The 19646-nt window shown below is 52.8% G+C and overlaps 1 protein-coding gene across 1 annotated transcript; it reads right to left on the bottom strand.

The window, feature by feature from the left end:
• Window positions 1-3632: 3632 nt before the first annotated feature.
• POLDIP2 (DNA polymerase delta interacting protein 2) lies at window positions 3633-19511 on the bottom strand. Its single transcript, XM_081943407.1, has 11 exons — window positions 19267-19511; window positions 17838-17919; window positions 16095-16192; window positions 15186-15282; window positions 13404-13479; window positions 12033-12140; window positions 7766-7902; window positions 5653-5679; window positions 5398-5523; window positions 5180-5259; window positions 3633-4580 (listed from the first exon to the last, which is right to left on the bottom strand). Exons 1-11 carry the CDS (start codon window positions 19428-19430, stop codon window positions 4466-4468), a joined length of 1110 nt encoding a protein of 369 aa, XP_081799533.1. The 5' UTR covers window positions 19431-19511; the 3' UTR covers window positions 3633-4465.
• Between the last annotated feature and the right edge of the window lie 135 nt (window positions 19512-19646).

Genomic DNA, 19646 nt, shown 5'->3' with positions numbered 1-19646 from the left:
CCACAATCACTCCATGCACACGCTAGTTTTTTTCTTTTTTTTTCTTTTTTCGTTTGTTTTGCACCAGTGAGGTTAAAACCAATTTCGTTGTATTTAAGTACAATGACAATAAAGATTATACTTATACTTATAAATGAACCATTAGCAGTTCTGCCTCACCTCCTGTAGACCTGACCCGGATGGAGGACCTGGTAGCCGCATGGAATAGTGCGGCCGCTGGGGCCTTAGACCGGGTGGCACCTTTGCGGCCTCTCCTGCGACGACGAACCACCCTGGCCCCTTGGTTTACCGAGGAGCTAAGGGTGATGAAACGCCACAAGAGACGCCTAGAGAGCCGATGGAGATCCTCCCGTTCCGAACTTGACCGAACACAGGTACGAACCTATTTAAAGACATACCTTGTGGCATTAAGAGCGGCCAAACGTCGACATTGTGCCACTCTTATTGCGTCCGCGGATAACTGCCCTGCTGCCCTGTTTCGGGTGACCCGCTCCCTTCTGTCGCAGAGGCCGCGGGAAGCCCCTTTACAGGGCAGGGCAGGGCAGAGGAATTTGGGAAATATCTGCAGGATAAAATCGATCAAATCTGGAGGGAATGGGTCCCCCTCAGCGGGCTAGGAGGGACGCCCGAGGCGAGTCTTGAGAGACCATTCTGGGAGGAGTTTGACTCGGTTGCCATCAAGGATTTGGACAGGTTGCGTGGGCGACTACGAGCTACCACATGTTCATTGGACCCGTGTCCCTCCTGGCTTGTACTGGCATCCTGGGAGGTTACACGAGGCTGGCTCTTGGGACTAGTGAACGCTTCATTGGGCGAGGGGTCTTTACCAGCCGCCTTGAAAGAGGCGGTTGTGAGACCCTTACTCAAGAAGCCTTCCCTGGACCCAACGGAGCTAGCCAATTACCGTCCTGTCTCCAACCTTCCTTTTTTAGCGAAGGTTGTAGAGATTGTGGTGGCCCAACAGTTCCCACGTCACCTGCAGGAAAATGATTATCTAGACCCGCGCCAGTCCGGCTTCTGACCCGGGCACAGCACAGAGACAGCCTTGGTCGCGTTGGTAGATGATCTCTGGAGGGCCAGGGATAGGGATTGTTCCTCTATCCTGGTCCTATTAGATCTCTCAGCGGCTTTTGATACCATTGACCATGGTATCCTACTGCACCGGCTGGAGGGGCTGGGGGTAAGGGGCACCGTTTTACGGTGGTTCTGCTCCTACCTCTCCGACCGGACGCAACGTGTGTTGGCAGGGGAGCAGAGGTCGACCCTGAGGCCTCTCACTTGTGGGGTGCCGCAGGGGTCGGTCCTCTCGCCTCTCCTGTTCAACACATATATGAAGCTGCTGGGTGACATCATCCGTGGTTTTGGGGTGGGATATCATCTGTACGCTGATGATACACAGCTGTACATCTCCACCCCGAACCACCCCAACGAGGCCGTCGAAATGATGTCCCGGTGTTTGGAAGCCGTACGGGTCTGGATGGGTGACAACAGACTCAAGCTCAACCCCTCCAAGACGGAGTGGCTGTGGCTTCCGGCCCCCCGGTTCAACCAGCTGATCCCATCGCTGGCCATTGGGGGCGAGCAACTGGTCCCCATGGAGCGGGCGCGCAATTTGGGCGTCCTCCTGGATGCCCGGCTGTCCATGGATGACCATGTGGCAGCCGTGGCGAGGGGGGCGTTCCACCAGGTTCGCCTGGTGTGCCAAATGTGCCCCCTATTGGACCGGGATGCCCTGCGCACAGTCACTCACGCGCTGGTGACGTCCCGCCTAGACTACTGCAATGCTCTCTACATGGGGCTTCCCTTGAGATGCACTCGAAGACTACAGCTGGTCCAGAACGCGGCCGCGCGGGTGATTATGGGGAGTACGAGATACTCCCATATAACACCTCTCCTGCGCGAGCTGCACTGGCTCCCTGTGGTCTATCGGGTGCGTTTCAAGGTGTTGATCACCATCTTCAAAGCGCTCCATGGCACAGGACCTAGTTACCTGCGGGATCACATCCTGCCCCACACATCCCTACGACCAATTCGCTCTCACAGAGAGGGACTTCTCCGGGTGCCGTCCACTAAGCAGTGCCAAAGGGCGGCGCCCAGGAACAGGGCCTTCTCTGTGATGGGCCCAGCCCTCTGGAACAACCTCCCCCCCGGACATCAGGATTACTACCGACCTCCGCTCCTTCCGTTCAAAACTCAAGACCCACCTTTTTCAACTAGCCGGCCTGGCTCAACCATAGTTCCATTTAATCCTCCTGGCAATCTTTTAAACTTGTAATTTTTCTAGTGGGGTATTTTAATTTTAACCTATTTTACTATTTTTATGTATTGTAATGATTATGTGTGATTTTTATACCTCCTCCGGGTAACGTTTTATTGTATAATATGTGTTTTTTAATTATTGTACGCCGCCCCGAGTCCCTTCGTGGAGAGGGAGCGGCTAACAAATCTAATAAATCTAATCTAAATCTAAATCACTTCATTTTACGATTTTTCTTGACAGTCGTTAAGTAAATCACTGCACTTAAATAAATACGAGCCAGTTGTAAAACTTCTGAATTTTGATCCGGTGTCCATGGGGATGCCACAATGGTGGCAAGCGTGAAAACGGTCATATGTCACTATTTTCAGTGTCAATGTAACATTGAACAGTCGCTAAATGAACTGTTGTACCTCGGGTACTGCAAGCCCCTCCCCCCTCCCTTCCCCATGGGACGGTTGTGGGGATTCAGCCACAGGGCTCTTGTGGATGGTGGGAAAACGGGAGGTGTCCAAATAAGTAAAAAAATGCAGGAAGTGAAAGCAGCCGCTTGCCGTCTTGAGCTCCCCTGAGGGAAGGAAGCACCAATGCTGCCCTTCTGTGCTGCTAGAGGGGCCGAGAAGGGCTGCTACTACTTGGAGGAGGGGCTGCTGGTGGGGAAAAGCCTCGGGGGACGCAAGGAGCTTTCGTGCAAAAGGGAAACCTGTGCCACAAGTGCCACCGGTGGCATGCAGAGCCTTCTCTGTGGGCACATGTGCGCCATCGCCAGCTGCTCTCCCGGCTTCCGTTGCACGCATGCGCACCATCCCGCTGGTCTTTGCGGACTCCAGAAGAGAGGAGCTGGCCAGTGCGCAGGCACACGGCGGGACCCGGAAGAGCAGCTGTCCGATGCGCACATGTGCCCTGGGCAGCTGCTCTCTTCCAGGTTCCAGTTTCGGCACTCAGTGTGGAAAAGATTAGCCATCTTGTTCCAGTGGCTTCCCTGCCAGGGTTGGTGGGTTCCTCTGGGGCCTTCCTTAATTAGGCTTTTCACTGTTAAATTACCCACAAGTGCCCCAAATCCACTCTCTTAACACTGATGATGTTACCTACTCCGGTAATGAAACGCCTGCAAGGAAACCATCAGGCTCAGAGAGGAGCCAGGACCTCCCCATAGTCCTCCTCCTCCTCCTCTCCACAAACCTCTCTCCCTTCTGGCCCTGATGATGTTACCTAGTCCGGTCACAAAGCGTCTGCAAGGAAACCACCAGGCTCAGAGAGCACCCAGGACCCAATGCTTCGGATGTCTTGTGAACCCAGCACTTAATCCTAGGCACGTCATGCTCTCTGGGGCAGACACACCGCCTCTTTTCAAAAGACAAAGGGAGCCAAGAGATTCAGAAGTCCTCGTTTTATTACAAGCGCAGAGGTCCCCCTCTGTGGCGCGCTGGATGAGTCCTAGAAGCTGGGATGGCTGAGAAGGGGCCTCATAGCTGGGCGCCCTGTGGGCAGCAGAGACTCTGTGTATCTTCCTCCCAATTTGGCACCAGGAACATCCTTCGGCCAGGTGTGCCAACCCCAGCAGGTGGCTGGAGGAAGTCTCCGGCCTTTCAGCTGCTTCACAAAGGTCAGTTTCCTGGCAGTTGATTTCACCCTAGGCAGCTGCCCCCCCTCTCCCCTCCCAGGTCTCCTGGCCACAATTCAAAGCAACTTAAGAGGATGGGGAGAGACTCTGAAAACAAGGCCGGGGGGGGGGGGGGGGGGGCTAACAGGTCGGGTGCAAATTGGCCTGGCAAGAGGGGGGGGTGTGAGGGGGGAATGATGCCATTCAAGGGCCAGAAGGACCTGGGCTTAAGCTTCTGCTGCCCCCACCCCCCCGCCCTACAAAGGGGGATCAATGGAGCCGTAACTGGGAGGCCTGTTTATTGAAGGAAGAAACACCCCCCCTCACATCTGGAAGAGTCCACAGGCCTCCGGAGAGCTTGGCGGCTTCCATCTGGGACAGCTGTGCTCCAGGTGCCCCTAGTCGGGAGGCCGGTGGCGAGAGGGCAGAGATGGCCAAAGCCCATACCCCCCCCCCAAGGTCCAAAGGGGCCCCTTTTCGGCCATTGTCCAGGATGGAGCCGGGGGCGGGAGGGACACTCTTTCAAAGCTAGAGCTAGCCCTTGAGGCCTGGGGGTCCTGGGAGGAAGACTGTCCAGAGGGGCAAAAGGGGGGAGGGGGCTGGCTCTACCAGTGGAGGCCAGAAGGGGGCGTCTTCTCGTCCTTATTGCTTTCCAGGGAGAAGGGGGGGATCCGGACATCGAAATGGGAGCCGTCGGGCCGCTCAAAACGGAAGGTGCCCCTGGGAGGGAGGGAAGGAAGGAAGCCCAGGTGAGCCTCTACGAGACGGACGTATATATGGCCACAACTGGCCACAACGCTTCTGTTGCTAAGCGAGACAGTGCCTGAGTTTTGTCCCATTTTACGACCTTTCTTGCCACAGTGGTTAAGTGAATCAGGCTTCCCCTATTAACTTTGGTTGCCAGAAGGGGATCACAAGGACAACCGTCATAAATATGAGTCAGTTGCCAAGCGCCCAAATTATGACCACAGGGATGCTGCAACGGTCATAAGTGTGAAAAACGGTCTGTAACTTTGGTCACTAAACGAATGGTTGTAAGTCGAGGCCTCCCTGTCCTCGGCCACTAAGAAAATGGTGCAATGCTTTATGCCAGTGGGAACCAGTGGAAGGAGAGGCGGTGGCCAGCCCTCCTCAGAGGCCACGTTCCTGCAAGGGCCCCTTCCAGGGTTCAGAGCTCCCAAGCGCCCTCCATCCCGCACCCCCAGGCGCTCTCCCGCCTTTCCCTCTCTGGACACAGGAGGTGGCCGAGCACCAGGCCCCAGCCAGACTCCCCAGCAGAGACGGGCTTTCCTCCCTGCCCTGCCGGGCCCCAGGCTCACCACATGTGCCCGCTGGACGCCTGCAAGGAGACGTGGCTGCTGTACTGGAAGGCCGGCTGCTCTTTGGAGAGGACCGGTTCCTGCAGAGGGAAACGGCCGTCAGGGGCTCCCCCAATGCCAAGGAGGCTGAGCTGAGTTCTTCGGAAGGGGGGGGCTCCACAAAGGGAGACTCCCAGGACGAGCCTCTGCTGGGACACCCCTCCCCTCCCCTTACTCACCCGGCCCACCACTCCCCGGCCACGCACGGTCTCCAGGGTGCCGGACAAGCTGAATATCCTCCAGTGCCGTTCCCGGAGCTGCACAACTTCATTGTTGAGGTTTTCCAGGCGGATGCAGTAACGCCACTAGAGGGGGGGGGCAGAGAAAGCGGGCCCCAAATCAGAGGGTCCCCTCCCCCTTCCGAGGGCAGAGCAAGGCTTCTGCACAGCCCCCCCCCCATCCACCAAGGCAGCCATGAGAACAGGGAGACTCACCCAGTAGACGTGGGAGTTCTGCGCTTCCTGTGGAGAAGAGGGAGAGGACGTTCTCCATGGCTGAATACCAGCTCAGCCCCCCCACCCCTACCCCCCAATTTCACCCAGATGGCAGGGCTACCCCTTACAATGTTCACTCCCTGGGTCAAAACTTGAAAGGGCCAACAGGAGGCCAAGTAGGCTGGTACAGAAGCACCCACAGCAGGATATTCTTGCTCTCTCTGTCCGTCCGTCTATCTACTTACATAACTACCACCCACCCAGGTGGCCTAGACCCCTGATGGTGAACCTGTGGCACAAGGAGCCGTAACTGCTGCATGTCAGCTCTGGCAGGCAGGTGCACACTGGCCAGCTGATCTGCCGCCCTTCCAGAGAGCCCGGGGAGGTTGTTTTCGCCCTCCTCAGGCGTCAGGAAAGCCTCCGGAGCCTGGGAAGGGATTGAGTGGGCATGTACAGGAGGGGAGGTGCATACATGGGGAGGGATTGAGTGAGCATGTGCAAGTTTGTGACAATTTTGGCATGCCGTAAAAAAAAGATTTGCCATCAGTGGCCTAGACAGTGTTATTTGAACATAGATCATTTTAACATTCGTATTTTGTGCTTTTAATTTAGATGAAATGTTAATAAATAGTCCATGTATATCAAGCCATACGCTTATTTCTACTTTATTTAACCAAATTGCACCAGAGCTCCCCAACCTCTCCACTTTGGCGGCCTGGGCAGCAGAGGGCAGGAGGGGATGCCAACCGCAGGTGCCCAACCCTGGAGCTGACCTGACAGAAGCCGTTTTGGCCGCTTCAGGGTTGCCAGACTGAGGGACGGTCTGTGTGTGTGTGTGTGTGTGTGTGTGTGTGTGTACTGAGATAGAGGGGACTCTGTGGCCAAAACAACATCTTTTCTCTTGGGGACCAAGGGCGTTCTCCCACCTGCTCGAAGGAAGGCCGAGTGATGCCACCCAGCTGCCCGACTGCATTGTGACTGGACTGATGGTTGGGAGAAAGTGGGGAAACCTACAATTAGGTGAAGACCACGAGAACCTTCAGTCGGTTTTCACCAGATCTGGGCCAATGGGATCATTCCAATAAAAGCGGGGAATCTTCCTGCGTCCTGTGGACTTCTCACTGGGAACCTTGGCAGCATATGTGGGTGTGTGTATGTGCACAGGAGGACCCACAATGTCCAGGGAAACGCTCACGCGAGTGGGGCCACAGCTGCTGGTGACGATGCTCGTGTGAGCAGGGCTCTCTGTGGGCAACAGCCGTGGTGATGAGGGTGACCCGTGACTTACATGACCGCCCATCTCACAGGTTGTGACTGGGAGCAGCTTTTTGTCCCTCTGAGTCAAATTAGACTTCTGGCTACAGCATTATTTGGGGGGAGGTGTGGGGGGGGGACTGGCCCATCTCTGTTTTAAAGAGGAATTGGGGGGGGGGAAGCGTGGCCTCAGGGCCTCTCAGGCGGGACAGTCGCCATCCTTGGGGCGTTTTGAGAGCTTCGTGTGCAGCTGCCTCGGGATCTGTGAAGAACTTGGAGACTGTGGAATGTTTACTTCTATTTCTACTTTTAGCTTACTTTCTTTTTCTCCTTAACATTCTAGTGTTTTTTCGTTTACAGCTGGTCCTTGACTTATGACCACAATTGAAGCCAAAATTTCCGTGGCTCGGCGAGACAGCTGTTTCAGTGAATTTTGATCCGTCTTACGACCTTTCTTGCCACAGTCGTTAAGTGAACTACTGCAGTTGTTAAGTTAATAACACAATTGTTAAGTGACTCTGGCTCCCTCATTTGCAGGTCAGAAGGTCGCAAAAGTGGATGCCATGACACAGGCACACACACACACACACACACACACTCCCTCCCAGGCCCCGTGATTCTTGTAGGAAGCAGCTGCCGAGGGCCTGAGCATTTCGGTCACGTGACGGTGGGGATGGGGGCTCCAGTCCCTTTTCTCAGTGCCCCTGAAACTTTGAAAGGTCCCTAAATGAACAAGGTTGAAAGTCGAGGACTGCCTGTCCTGTGCTCTGCCCCTTGGCATTGCCTTTCATCGCTGCTTCCAAGGCAGGCCACGCCAGGCAAGCCGGGCCTGGGAGGGTGCAGAGACTGGCCCACCTACCCGCATGCCCATGTAGAAGGGGATCACGGTGACCCGGATGTTCTCGGTGGTCTCCCGGTGGACGTCGGAGAGCTCCAGCCACGGGTGGTTCTTCTCCTGCCAGGCGCAGAGCGTGTCCCTCGCCACGAACGGGGGAGCTGGAAAGAAGAGGAAACTGTCAGGAGAGAGAGGGGCTGCCCACCGAAGCCCCCAACCCCAGGATGGCCGGTTATTAAGCAGTCGTCAGCTGGGCTGGTGGTTATCACGTGACCAGGCCTGATTTTACGGCCTTTTTGGGGGCAACGGTCATTAAGCAAACCCATTGTTTGCTATGGGAGGTAAAAATGCCACTTTCCAGAAACAACGTCATAAACCAGAGTCATCCAAATGCAGGATACTACAAGAAACTATAAAAAGTGGGCCGGGTGTGGAGATGTGGAGACCCTAGAAAGAGAGCAGAGAAGAGCTACCAGGATGATGAGGGGACTGGAGGCTCAAACATATGATGGGCAGTTGCAGGAACTGGGCCTGGCTAATCTAGGGAAGAAAAGGACCAGAGGGGGGGGGGGGGAAGAGGAGCCGAAGTCGTGACGATACGGATGTGCGGTCTCGATGCTCCGAGACCGCAGCAGATACTTTTGCCGCTGGATGGTCCAATCGGACCTAAACCGTCTGGCAGAGATGGTGAACAGGAAGAATACGTCTTGCTGATCTCAGGGACATCGCAAAGTCCCTGATTGATCCAACAGAAGTTCTTCAAGCCGGCGACAAAAAATCCAGCCATTAGGCTGATGAAGTCGGGGCGGCTCCAAAACGGAAGGATACGGAAAGAGAAAGTGTTTCCAGCTTTTGAGGAATTTTTACTCTTTTAAAAGTCGCTGCCTATAAAAAAAAAACCTTAAAATTAATTTAAATTGGAGAACAGAAGAAATAAGCGGGGGAATTAAATTTGGACTGGTTTTGGACAGTGGGTTATCTTACTTTTTAAATGCTATCTTCACGGATGGAATTTATGCAAGCCTTTTAAAACGAATGGATTAAGTTTCCTTCTACTTTTTTTTCTTTTACTAGTCTCTGTAATCTATGGACTAAAATTCTCCTCTTTCATTACTGTGGGTTTTTTTCTATTTAAGAATTGGACTTTTTTTAACCTGAAATACAAAAAAGATACGCACATAGATGTTCCTTTGAAGTATATTTTAACCAGAGAAAGGTGAAAATGAAATGTTATTGTGAATCTATGCTTAATTCTGTTAAAACCTTCTAAGCTAGAGCAGCAGTGTTTGTTAGCTGGAGATAATGGCACAATTTCAACAGCAGAAAGAAGTTTTAAGTCTGCAAAAGATATTCTCAGAAATACAGAAAGATACATGTGAGAGGATAGAGAAGAAGTTGAAAGACTTAGTGCATCTAACAGCAAAATATGGTGAAGAAGTTGAAGATGTTTATCAAATGGAAAAAGTGGCGGTTAAAATCCTAAAAATCAAAGAGGCAAATGAATATAAAAAAATTAAAATTGCTGATATTTATGGTGATTGGTTTGTCTCTGAAAAGGGAAAGAGTGGAATACTGAAAGAGGAATTAAATGGAGGGGAAATCTACCCCAGATGGCAAGATACAGAAGAAAACAAAATAATTTATGGATTTAAAGAGAGAAATCTTATTAGCAATATCATTGATAACACTACCGACAATCAAAGATAAGCTGATTAAGGAAACAGAAGAAGGGCATTGAAATTACATGAGAGATTTTATAAGCAAAGGGTTGCTAAGAGGAGTTCATACAAAATTGATTAAGGAGATGATTAGAGGACTGACACCACAAATGGCAGAAGATATGAGACTGTTTTGCTACTGGAAAGATACAGGTTGATAGATGGAAGAGTATAATTTAAAATTAGTTGAACTTAGTGAAATTTAGTGACGATATAGTTAAATAAATAATTGATAATGATAATAATGTATACAATGTGTAATGTTATGATAAGTAATAATTAGATATGAATATTGAATGGTACCCATGAAAGGAAGATTAGGAATCCTTTTGGATTATATATAAAGGTTAATTAAAAAAGAATTAAGTTAGATTCGGTTAAGTCTTGATTATTAGGGGGGGAAATGATATGATATCAAATAAAGGAGGGATAATGATAACAACGTATACTGTATATATGTATGGGTACAACATAAGGAAATGGGATGCAAATTGTAAACAGTGATTTGGAAAGGATTACAAAACTTTGTTATTAAATATTATGGATGTTTAGCTAGAATGGGCCATAAGGATTCAGTGTTATTGGAGGATTTTAGAAACAATGTGTATAAATATATCTGAGTTAAAATACTTGAGTTAATATGAATTATGCTTGTTGACTGGAAGAGGCGCACGAAAGTCTTTTTGTAACCAATTGATACACTTTCTACAGTATGTAAAGAAGGATGTGTTGTGTTTGTTTTGAAAATTAAAAATAAATTAAAAAACTTTTATAGAAAAAAAGAGAGAGAAGGACCAGGGGAGACAGGAGAGCGTCTTCCAGTATTTGAGGGGCTGCCCCAGAGAGGGGGGGGTGTGTGTCAAGCTATTTTCCAAGGCATCCGAAGGCCAGAGGAGGAATAACGGATGGAAACTGACCCAGGAGAGATTCAACCTGGAAATAAGGAGAAATTTTCTGACAGGGAGGACAATCAACCAGTGGAACAGCTTGCCACCAGACTTTGTGGGGGCTTCATCACCTGAGACTTTCCAGAAGAGATTGGACCGCCATTTGTCAGAAATGGTGTAGGGCCATGATGGTGGCAGGCAAAGCCATTTCGGAGGGGTTGCCCTGCCAGCTCCAGCACAAAGCCCAGCTGATCTCTGGCCTTGATGTTCGCCCTCTGGAGGCCTCCTATGGAAGCACACCGGAGGTTTGGGAACAGACTTTCAGTTTGCACCTTGGCCTGTTTTCTGCCCTCCGGAGGAAAGGGAAAGGAAAGGAAAAGGAAAGGAAAGGAAAGGGAAAGGAAAGGGAAAGGAAAGGGAAAGGAAAGGGAAAGGGAAAGGAAAAGGGAAAGGGAAAGGGAAGGAAAGGGAAAGGAAAGGGAAAGGGAAGGAAAAGGAAAGGGAAAGGGAAAGGAAAAGGAAAGGAAAAGGAAAAGGAAAGGAAAAGGAAAGGAAAAGGAAAGGGAAAGGAAAGGGAAAGGAAAAGGAAAGGAAAAGGAAAGGAAAGGGAAAAGGAACGGAAAGGAAAGGAAAAGGAAAGGGAAAGGAAAAGGAAAGGGAAAGGAAAGGGAAAGGGAAAGGGAAAGGAACGGAAAGGAAAGGGAAAGGAAAGGGAAAGGGAAGGAAAAGGAAAGGAAAAGGGATAGGGAAAGGAAAAGGAAAAGAAAAGGAAAGGGAAAGGAAAGGGAAAGGAAAAGGAAAGGAAAAGGAAAGGAAAAGGAAAAGGAAAAGGAAAAGGAAAGGGAAAGGGAAAGGGAAAGGAAAAGGGAAAGGAAAGGAAAAGGAAAGGGAAAGGGAAAGGGAAAGGGAAAGGAAAGGGAAAGGAAAAGGAAAAGGAAAGGAAAGGAAAAGGAAAGGGAAAGGAAAAGGAAAAGGGAAAGGAAAGGAAAGGAAAGGAAAAGGAAAAGGAAAAGGGAAAGGAAAGGGAAAGGGAAAGGGAAAGGGAAAGGGAAAGGGAAAGGGAAAGGAAAATCCCCTTCAGGAGAAAACCACTTCCTTCCTGATGAGCTGAGGGGGGGGGGGGGGCCTCCAGCAGCGTCACTGACCCAACACGGGGGACCCACAACCACTTTTGGCCGGTTGGGGAAGCGCTGAGCCCTTGATCTGGCCGGCCACAGGCTAAAAACGCTTCAGAGGACAGCTCTGGTCACAGCAGGTCCTCCACTTATGACCGTTGCAGCATCCCCGTGGTGACGTGATCAAAATCCAGGCACTCGGCCAGTGGCCTGCACGTACGACGGCTGCCCGTGTCCCACCCTTCCCAGCCGGCTTCTGATGCACAAAGTCAAGAGGGGAAGGCAGACTGCTTAACGACGGCTCACTTAGCAATGGGTGTGATTCGCTTAGCAACCGTGGCAAAAAGGTCGTGCAACTCACTCAGCAACTGCCTCGCTTAGCAAGGGACACTTTTGGGCTCAATCAGGACTGTAAGTCAAGGACCCCCGGTACTGCGGGGAGGCTGAGAGAATCCCTGTGGATTCCTAGAGTCCGTGGGAAGAGACCCCCGGGGGCACCCCCGCCTCCGAAACTCCCTTCAGAGTCCAGCCCTGTCCCTGGAGTGGGGAGGGGGGGCTGGGGCCCCAGTACCTTTTGTCTGATCGTACATGAGGAAGCGTTCGAAGAGCTCGTGCTGGATGGGCACCTGATCCGAGGACGTGTAGGGCAGGATGTCCTCGTGGCTGACGTAGTCCAGTCCTGGGAAGGAAGAGGAAGGGGCTGGGCTCCCTCACACCAAAGGTTCACAGGCCGCAGAGGTTGCCTTGTGCACTTCAAAGCGGCTGAGTAGGAAAGGCCAGTAGCACCAGAGGCCTGGGACAGGCGAGGAGGAGGCGCTCCCCTCAGCTCCAGGGCCTCTTCGTGCCTGTGTGTCTAACAGACAGCAGGACCTTCCTAGCTGTAACACAACTGATCACACACACACCCCAAAAAGGTGAAGGCTCCAGGAAGAATCCACCAGGCCCTCGTGGGAGGAGGACTGCTTCTCTCCGCTTCTTTGTACAAAGGAGGTTTCTTCACTTTTCAAGAATCTGGTTGCAGAATATTTTCCAGATGTTACAGTTCTACTCGTTAAGTAGAACTTAGTGAGGCTGCAAATATTTTCAGGCCCCTTGATGTTAGCTCTTGCCCCTCCCTCCCTCCCTCCCCCCCTCTCCCAGCCAGCCAAGGGAGGGATTGATGGCCTGAGAAATAGAGAGATGAAAGGGGACACCAAGAGCTGCTGAGGGCAGGTGAAGCTTTCCAGCTAAGTGGCCGCCCAGCGTCTGCTTGAACAGACCCAGCACCTTCTTCCTGGGCCACCTTCCTTCTACCCAACTGAGGTCGCTCTCCTATCGTTCACCAGAGGCCCCTGGTGCTCTCTGAGCGCGGAGGTTTTCTTGCAGATGTTTCATGACCCGACTAGGCCACATTCTCAGTGCGAGAAGGGCGGAGGAGGGCAGGGTTGTCCTTGGTGCTCTCTGAGCTTGGATGTCTTGTCATGATCCAACTAGGAAACCTCAACAGTACCAGAGATGATCTAACATCAGCAGGACTAGCACCACTGACATTGATGGGGTTCCCTAGTTTGGGCCATGAAACGGTGCCAGAAAACCACCAAGCTCAGAGAGCACCAAGGATCCCATAATTGTCCTTCTCTTCCATGTCTTCCTCCTGCCCCCCCAAGCCCCACTCCTCTCCCTCCTAACACTGATGATGTTACCTAGTTGGGTCATGAAACGTCTGCAAGAAAGCCACCAAGGTAAGAGAGCACCCAGGAGCCCTTCTTTCAACCCTGAGCTGCAAAGATTCTCCTTTGTTGGTTCCTACCTTTCAATCAGCACCTGCCTCCCTGTATTTTGAGGCCCCTTATTTCCCAGCCTGCCCTCAAGGATCAGTCTCCCTCGCAGCCCCCTCCTCTCAAGGGTGCAAAGGGCTCCTTAAGCTGAAGAGGCCCCCTTCCCCGCCCTCCCTTGGCCTTACCTGGGATTGCATAGAGGGCCCGGCTGTCATCATGGTTGGCCAGGAAGGTCACGGCTTCTGTCTGGGATCTCTGAGACTGAGGGGGAAACAGGAAGGCTGGGACTTGAACCTGAACTCCAAGGCAGGTAGAGCCAGCAGGACTCAGATCTGAGGAAGCCCGCGGGAGACCGACGGGATAGCTCAGTGTTGACTCAGCCTTCCGTCCTTGCGAGGTGGGTAAAATGAGGACTTGGATCGTTGGGGGCAAGAGGCTGACTCTGGGAACAGCTTAGAGGGGGCTGTAAAAGTCCTGTGAAGCGGTATATGAGTCCAAGGGGCTACCTACCTGTGGTTGGGGACTGCCGTGGTACTAGCAGTGGTGGCCTCTCACATTGGGGGGAAATGTTGGGTCGAGGCTTTCTTAAGGCCTACTGCATGATTGGGGGTGGGGGGTGGGGAGGGGACAAGGGACAGCTGCTTGCAGAATGTTCTCACCCTGAGCAAATTCATTGTCTCTCTGCTTCCATTGCTGAGCTTTTAAAGTCTGTGTTGGCATTTTAGAGCTCCTGCTTTTCTCTAACTTCAGCATCCCAAAGTCTTTATCTCCTCCTATTTGCAGAATGAGCTTCTTCGTTCCCATTCCAAAGACTCCCCATTGCCAAGGGCTTGCCTGCCCTGGGCCCAGAACGTGGCTGGAACTCTGGGGGTTTTAAAGTCTTCAAGTGGCCAAGTTTGGAGCCCCTTGGCCCAGAAGGTCACCGTGTTGGTGATCCAGAGGTATGAGATGCCCCCCAAAGAGATGAATTTAATTGACTCATCTTAGGGGGCTTATAAAAAATAATAATGGAAATCCATACGTGTTAGTTGAAGTAACTTTGATTTTAGTCATTTAAATCGCCCTGTTTTATGTCTGCAATTTATAGCTCGCTATCTCAATTGCTGTAAACCCTCTTGAATATTGTGCAGACACCAAGGCAGGATCTGAATTTTAAAATAAGCACATTTAAGCTTTCTGAGAATGGCAAGAGGCAAGGCAGGAGATGTCGCTGACCTACGAAACTGCAATTCATGAATAATAATAATATTATGGCAACTGGCTTCCAGTGCAGCCCTTGTGGGGGGGATGAAGAAGAAGAAAAAGGCAGCAAGGGAGAAGGGAGGCGTTTCTACATCGTCAGAGCAGCTTCAGGGAGCAGGGACCGAACTCCCCACCAACCCTCTGCAGCTCACAGCGTCCGACTAGCTAAGTGTCCTCAGAAACTGCGACATTGATTTATGTAGGTATGAAATTGATTTGCCCCCCATCTCGCATCCAATGACTCTGGGTGGCTTTACAATGTAAAAAACACTGAGAAACATTAAAATCATCCATCGTGAAAAACACAGCGATAAAAACATGAACAGGTAACATCATAAAATGATGGACAGGAGATGGCAGAAAGTGAGACGGACAAAAGAAAGGGGAGGGGGTGTCAACCACCTCCCCTATGAAGCCCCCCCCATCCGGCAGAGCCAGATCCTCAGGCAGGAGGCCGGGAGCCCATCTCAACTCGGGGGAGGGAGAGGTTCCAGGAGGCAGGAGACACAGCAGGAGAGGCCCTTCTCTCGGACAGAATTCCCCGACTGACAGGGTCCGCAGAAAGCCCCCTCTGCCAGGGCAGGTGGGATAGGCCCTCCAGGTAGCCTGGACCCAGGCCAGGCAGGGCCGGACATCCTCCCTCCCCTGCTGGACAGACTTTCACCCGTTGCCCCACGGGAGAGGGAGGGAGGGAGGGAGGGAGGGAGGGGAAGGGAAGGACTTACGATGTGTGGACAGTCGCGAGCATCAATCAGGACCTGATAGTAAGTATGTGTCTTGCCTTTCACTTCCTTGGATCCGTGTCCAGCCGCAGAATCACTCCTGGAACAAGAGAAAAGCCGCTTTCTTAGCAGCAACCAGAGGCCGTCCTCGACTTACGACCACAATTGAGCCCAACATTTCCGTTGCTAAGCGAGATCATTAAGTGAATTTGTCCCTTTCTCGTCACCGTTGTTAAGGTAGGAACGGCAGTTGCTAAGCAAATCTGGCTCCTCCCCCATTGACTTTGCTGGTCACGTGGTCGCAAAAGGGGACTAGGGCACCCTGGGAGGACATGCCGGAGGCCGAGCACCTGAGTTCTGACCAGGGGATCTCTGAGGAGGCTGGAACTGAAAAATGGACCTAGGTCACTTTTTTCAATGCCATTGTAATTTTGAACGGTCACTAAACGAATGGGTGTAAAGGGAGGAGGACTACCTGTGCGTTTCACCTGCAACCAGCCGATCAAAGAGCCGCCCAAGGCCTTAAGGGAGCACAGGCGCTTCTCGCTCTCGGTGTAGGAAGCCCCCACCTCCCTTATGGTTCTATCCTCTGAATTCACACAAAGGGATCCGAACACGGCACTGCCTGATGTGGTCGCCCCTGCAGGAAGCCCCCCACCCGACTGCTTCTGCCCTAGGCAAAGTTTAGCCTGTGAGTCCCTGTAGGACTTTACAAGTTTACAAAACTTAACGGAAACAAACTGTGTCACAGAAAGACGGACTCAACGGGAGATCAAATGTATGTTTCAAAATCCCTTATTTTCACCTCTGCAGCCTCCCTCCCTGCCCTGAGAGCCTTTGCTGCCTGTCACAAGAAGGGAGGCGGCCCTGCCCTGCCCCTCGGCTCCCTCAGTGACGACTGGCCACGCTTACTTTTCAGGCACAGGAGAAGCAACATCTCGGTCGTACAACCTGGCTTGCCAAGGAAAGAGGACAATTCCCCGGTATCCGAATATACTGTGGAGGAAGAGCTGCAAGAGAAGATGGGAGAAGGGCGTCAGAGAGGCAGGAGGCACTTCTATCTAAGAGGGAAGGAAGGAGCAGATGGTGGGAGAGGAGACCTCCAGGTCCGATGGAGCTCACTGTCACTTGCAGTGTCTCTAAGGGAGGGGGAGGGGGGAGGCATAGAAAAGTCCAGAAACTTCACCCCATGCAGACGATCGGAATTCCAGCCTGGGAGCCGAGACTCGTAATTCAAAGCAGCCCAAGGCAGTTAATTCCCTTAAAGCCTTTCACTTTCCAGGCAATCCTCCCAAATCTGTTCTAATTCCTTCAAGCGGTCGAAGCCTTTAAACCCCACGGTGCTATTTCCACTTCCTGGTTGCCAGGAGGCCGTCTCTACTCACCCCAGACCTCCAAGCAAGGAATGGCTTACAAAACATCTGTATTTATTGATATATCCCACGTTTATTACTTTATAAACAACTCAAGGTGACAAGCATACCCAATGCATTTTCCCCATGACAGCAGCCCGTGAGGTGGCTTGGGCCGAGAGAGAGAGAGAGAGGGAGGGAGGGGCCCAAAGTCATCCAGGCGGCTTTCTCATCTAAGGCAGGACTAGAACTCACCATCTCCTGGTTCCTAAGTCAGCCTTTGAATCAGTAGATCTGGGGTGTCAAACTCACAGCGTCACGTGATGCATTGCAACCCCCCCCTTCGTTAACCGGGGTGGGCGTGGCAGTGTGTGAAGCATCTGGGCCGCAAGTTTGACCCCCCTGCAGTAGACCCAGCTGGCTCTCAAGATGTTACACAAACCGCCAGGAGGCGACTCTTCTTTATGGTGCCAACCAGGAAAAGAACAAAGGGGAGGATGAGCTCCTGGGGTTGGATCACCCCCTAAACTCCGCTGAAGACGAAACGTTCAGAAACCACCCCACGAGCTCAGAGGATAAACCTTCACCCTCATCCTACACCCGAGCTGCAGATATTCCCCAGGACAGCAGTGAACAAACGTCTTAAGGAAAGCACTGCAGCAGCTTCTACTTGGACCCAGTTCAGAAATCCTAGAGGCCAAGAATGTTCTGAACCATCATAGTCAATCTAATGTCTTCGGTGGCACCAGACAGAAACAATAGCAATAGAAAACCAAGGATGAACTGTGGGTTGGGTGGTTTTCTTGCAGACATTACCCAACTTTGGAACATCATCAGTTCAAGAAAGTGGGGTGTTTGTTTTCAGAGAGGGAGGAGGAGGAGGAGGAGGAGGAAGAAAAGGAGGAGGAGGAGGAGGAGGAGGACTGTGGGGTCAGTGGTGTTCTATGATGGTGGTTTTTTTTTCAGACATTTCGTGATCCAACTAGGTAACATCATCAGTGCTAGAAGGGAGTGATGGTTGTGGAGAGGAGGAGGAGCAGGACGACGACTGTGGGGTCTTTGACGCTCTCCAAGCTTGTTTTTCTGCAGACATTTCATGACCCGAGTAACATTGTCAGTGCCAATGTGGGGAAGTGGGGTTTCAAGAGAGAGAGGGAAGGAAGGAAGGTGAAAACGGCCATGGGGGCTCTCTGAGTTGGGTGGTTTCCTTCCAGACCAGGGAACATCCATCCCTGCCTTGAGGGAAGGCCTTGCTCCCCGTTATGGATGAGGCACAGCTGTTCCACCCCCACACTGGACGCACCTGTCCCGTCTCGTATTTGCCATGCTGCTTTGGCACTTCAAAGACCCCGACTGTCTCCAAGACTTTGCCCTCGGGGCGATTCCTGGGGTTGGGGGAAAGGAAAGAGTGGCGTTAGGCTCCCCAAGGGTGACCCCAGCAGCAACAGCATCCAAAGTGCCCTTCCAGGCCCAGGTTCCCCCTTCAGCCCCCGCCAGGTAAGCTCCGTCTGGCAATGGGAACGCCAGGAGGCCACGGGGAAAGAAGCACCATGTGCTAACGCTTAACCACAGGGCTCACTGCCGTCTCAATGACCGTAAGCCTAGGCGATGGTTGGAGGGTGGCCCTGGCTGAGCCCTGAGAGGAACCACTTAGCTCAGGGCTCTCCAACCTCGGCCAACACCCAGAGTTCCCCAGGCAGCTCCTCTGAGTCCAAGTCCACAAGCCTTAAAGTGGCCCAGAGTTTGGAGGGCCCAGAGGGCCACCCACAGGAGATTCTGGAGATCAGGAGGTCAACCCGGGATCAGCAAGATGGGACTTGCAACCAATAGGGCCCCTTCGCATTAGCCAGGCTTAGAAAACCTGAACTGGGTTTCGATGCTCCCAGCCGTCTTCAGGGGAGCTTCGGTCCTGCCTGATTCCTAGGCCTGCAAGGGGGCCGGGAGGGGGACTGGCCCAAGGCCAGACCAGAACTCCCCTCCTCCTCCTCCTCCTGGTTTCTAGCTGGCGCCTTCTTCTTCCTCAGCTTACCACAGTTCGCTTAGCGACCAAAGTTACAACGGCACTGAAAAACGTGACTTAGGATCATTTTTCATACTTATGACCATTGCAGCATCCCCGTGGTCACATGAACAGAATGGGGGACCATAGGCCACCGACTCGTATTTATGACGGTCGTTGCGTCTGGGGGTTACGTGACCTTCCAACAAGCAGTCAATGGGGAAGCCGGATTCGCCTAACAACCGTGTTACTAACTTCACAACTGCAAGGATTCACTTAACAACCGTGGCGAGGAAGGCCGTACAATGGGGCACAATTCACTTGACCTCCGTCTTGCTTGGAAGCAGAAAATCTGGGGTCAATTGTGGTCGTAAGTGGAGGACTATCTGGGACACATTTACTGGTGACTCTTGGGGGGGGGGGGTTTCCTACGTAGAGATGCCGGAAAGACCCAACCTCTCCTCTGCTGCCCCCCCCCTCCATGGCATCGCAGCCAGCGGGGAGGGGGAAAGGGGAGGGGCGACGCTGCCCGCAATGTGAAGCCCACCGACCCGAGCCAGCCCCCTCCCCCACGCGCATGCGCCATGCCAACAAGGGGGGGCTCCCAGCGGGCTCCTCGTCCTCAGGGCGAACCTGGCAGCCAAGCGCGCGCCGGGATGCCAGGCGGAGGGGCTGGGCTACATGACCTCCAGGGCCCCCCCGGGAAAGCCCCGGGGCCTTCGGGGAAACCCACCGGGAGGAGAGGCAGCGCCGTGGGGGTAGCAGCTCCGGTCTCGCCCCGAGTGCCACCCAGGCCGGGACCCGCAGCGCCCAGCGCAGGGAGGAGGAGGAGGAGGAGGCCCGCGCCCGGCCCAGCGCCGCCCAGCACCGGCTCCTCGCTGCCGCCGCCGCCGCCATTCCGCGGCCCGAGCGAAGAGGCGTCTCTCAGGGCCCGCCGTGGCCCACAATGCCCCGCGCGGCTCTTCCGCGCAGCGGTTTGGCTCCTCGCGCGCGCCGTAGGAGAAAGGAGAGAAAGAAAAAGTACAGAGGAGCGCTCTTGGGGACGGAGAGGCAGCTTCCGGGTCCGCAGCGCAACAAAGCTGCCGGCCCCTTCATAGCGGGCCGCTCTCGTTT

The sequence above is a fragment of the Natrix helvetica genome (genome assembly GCF_964273705.1).
Source record: "Natrix helvetica genome assembly, chromosome: 2".
Taxonomy (NCBI): domain Eukaryota; kingdom Metazoa; phylum Chordata; class Lepidosauria; order Squamata; family Natricidae; genus Natrix; species Natrix helvetica.
This window is presented reverse-complemented; position numbering and strand designations above follow the sequence as displayed.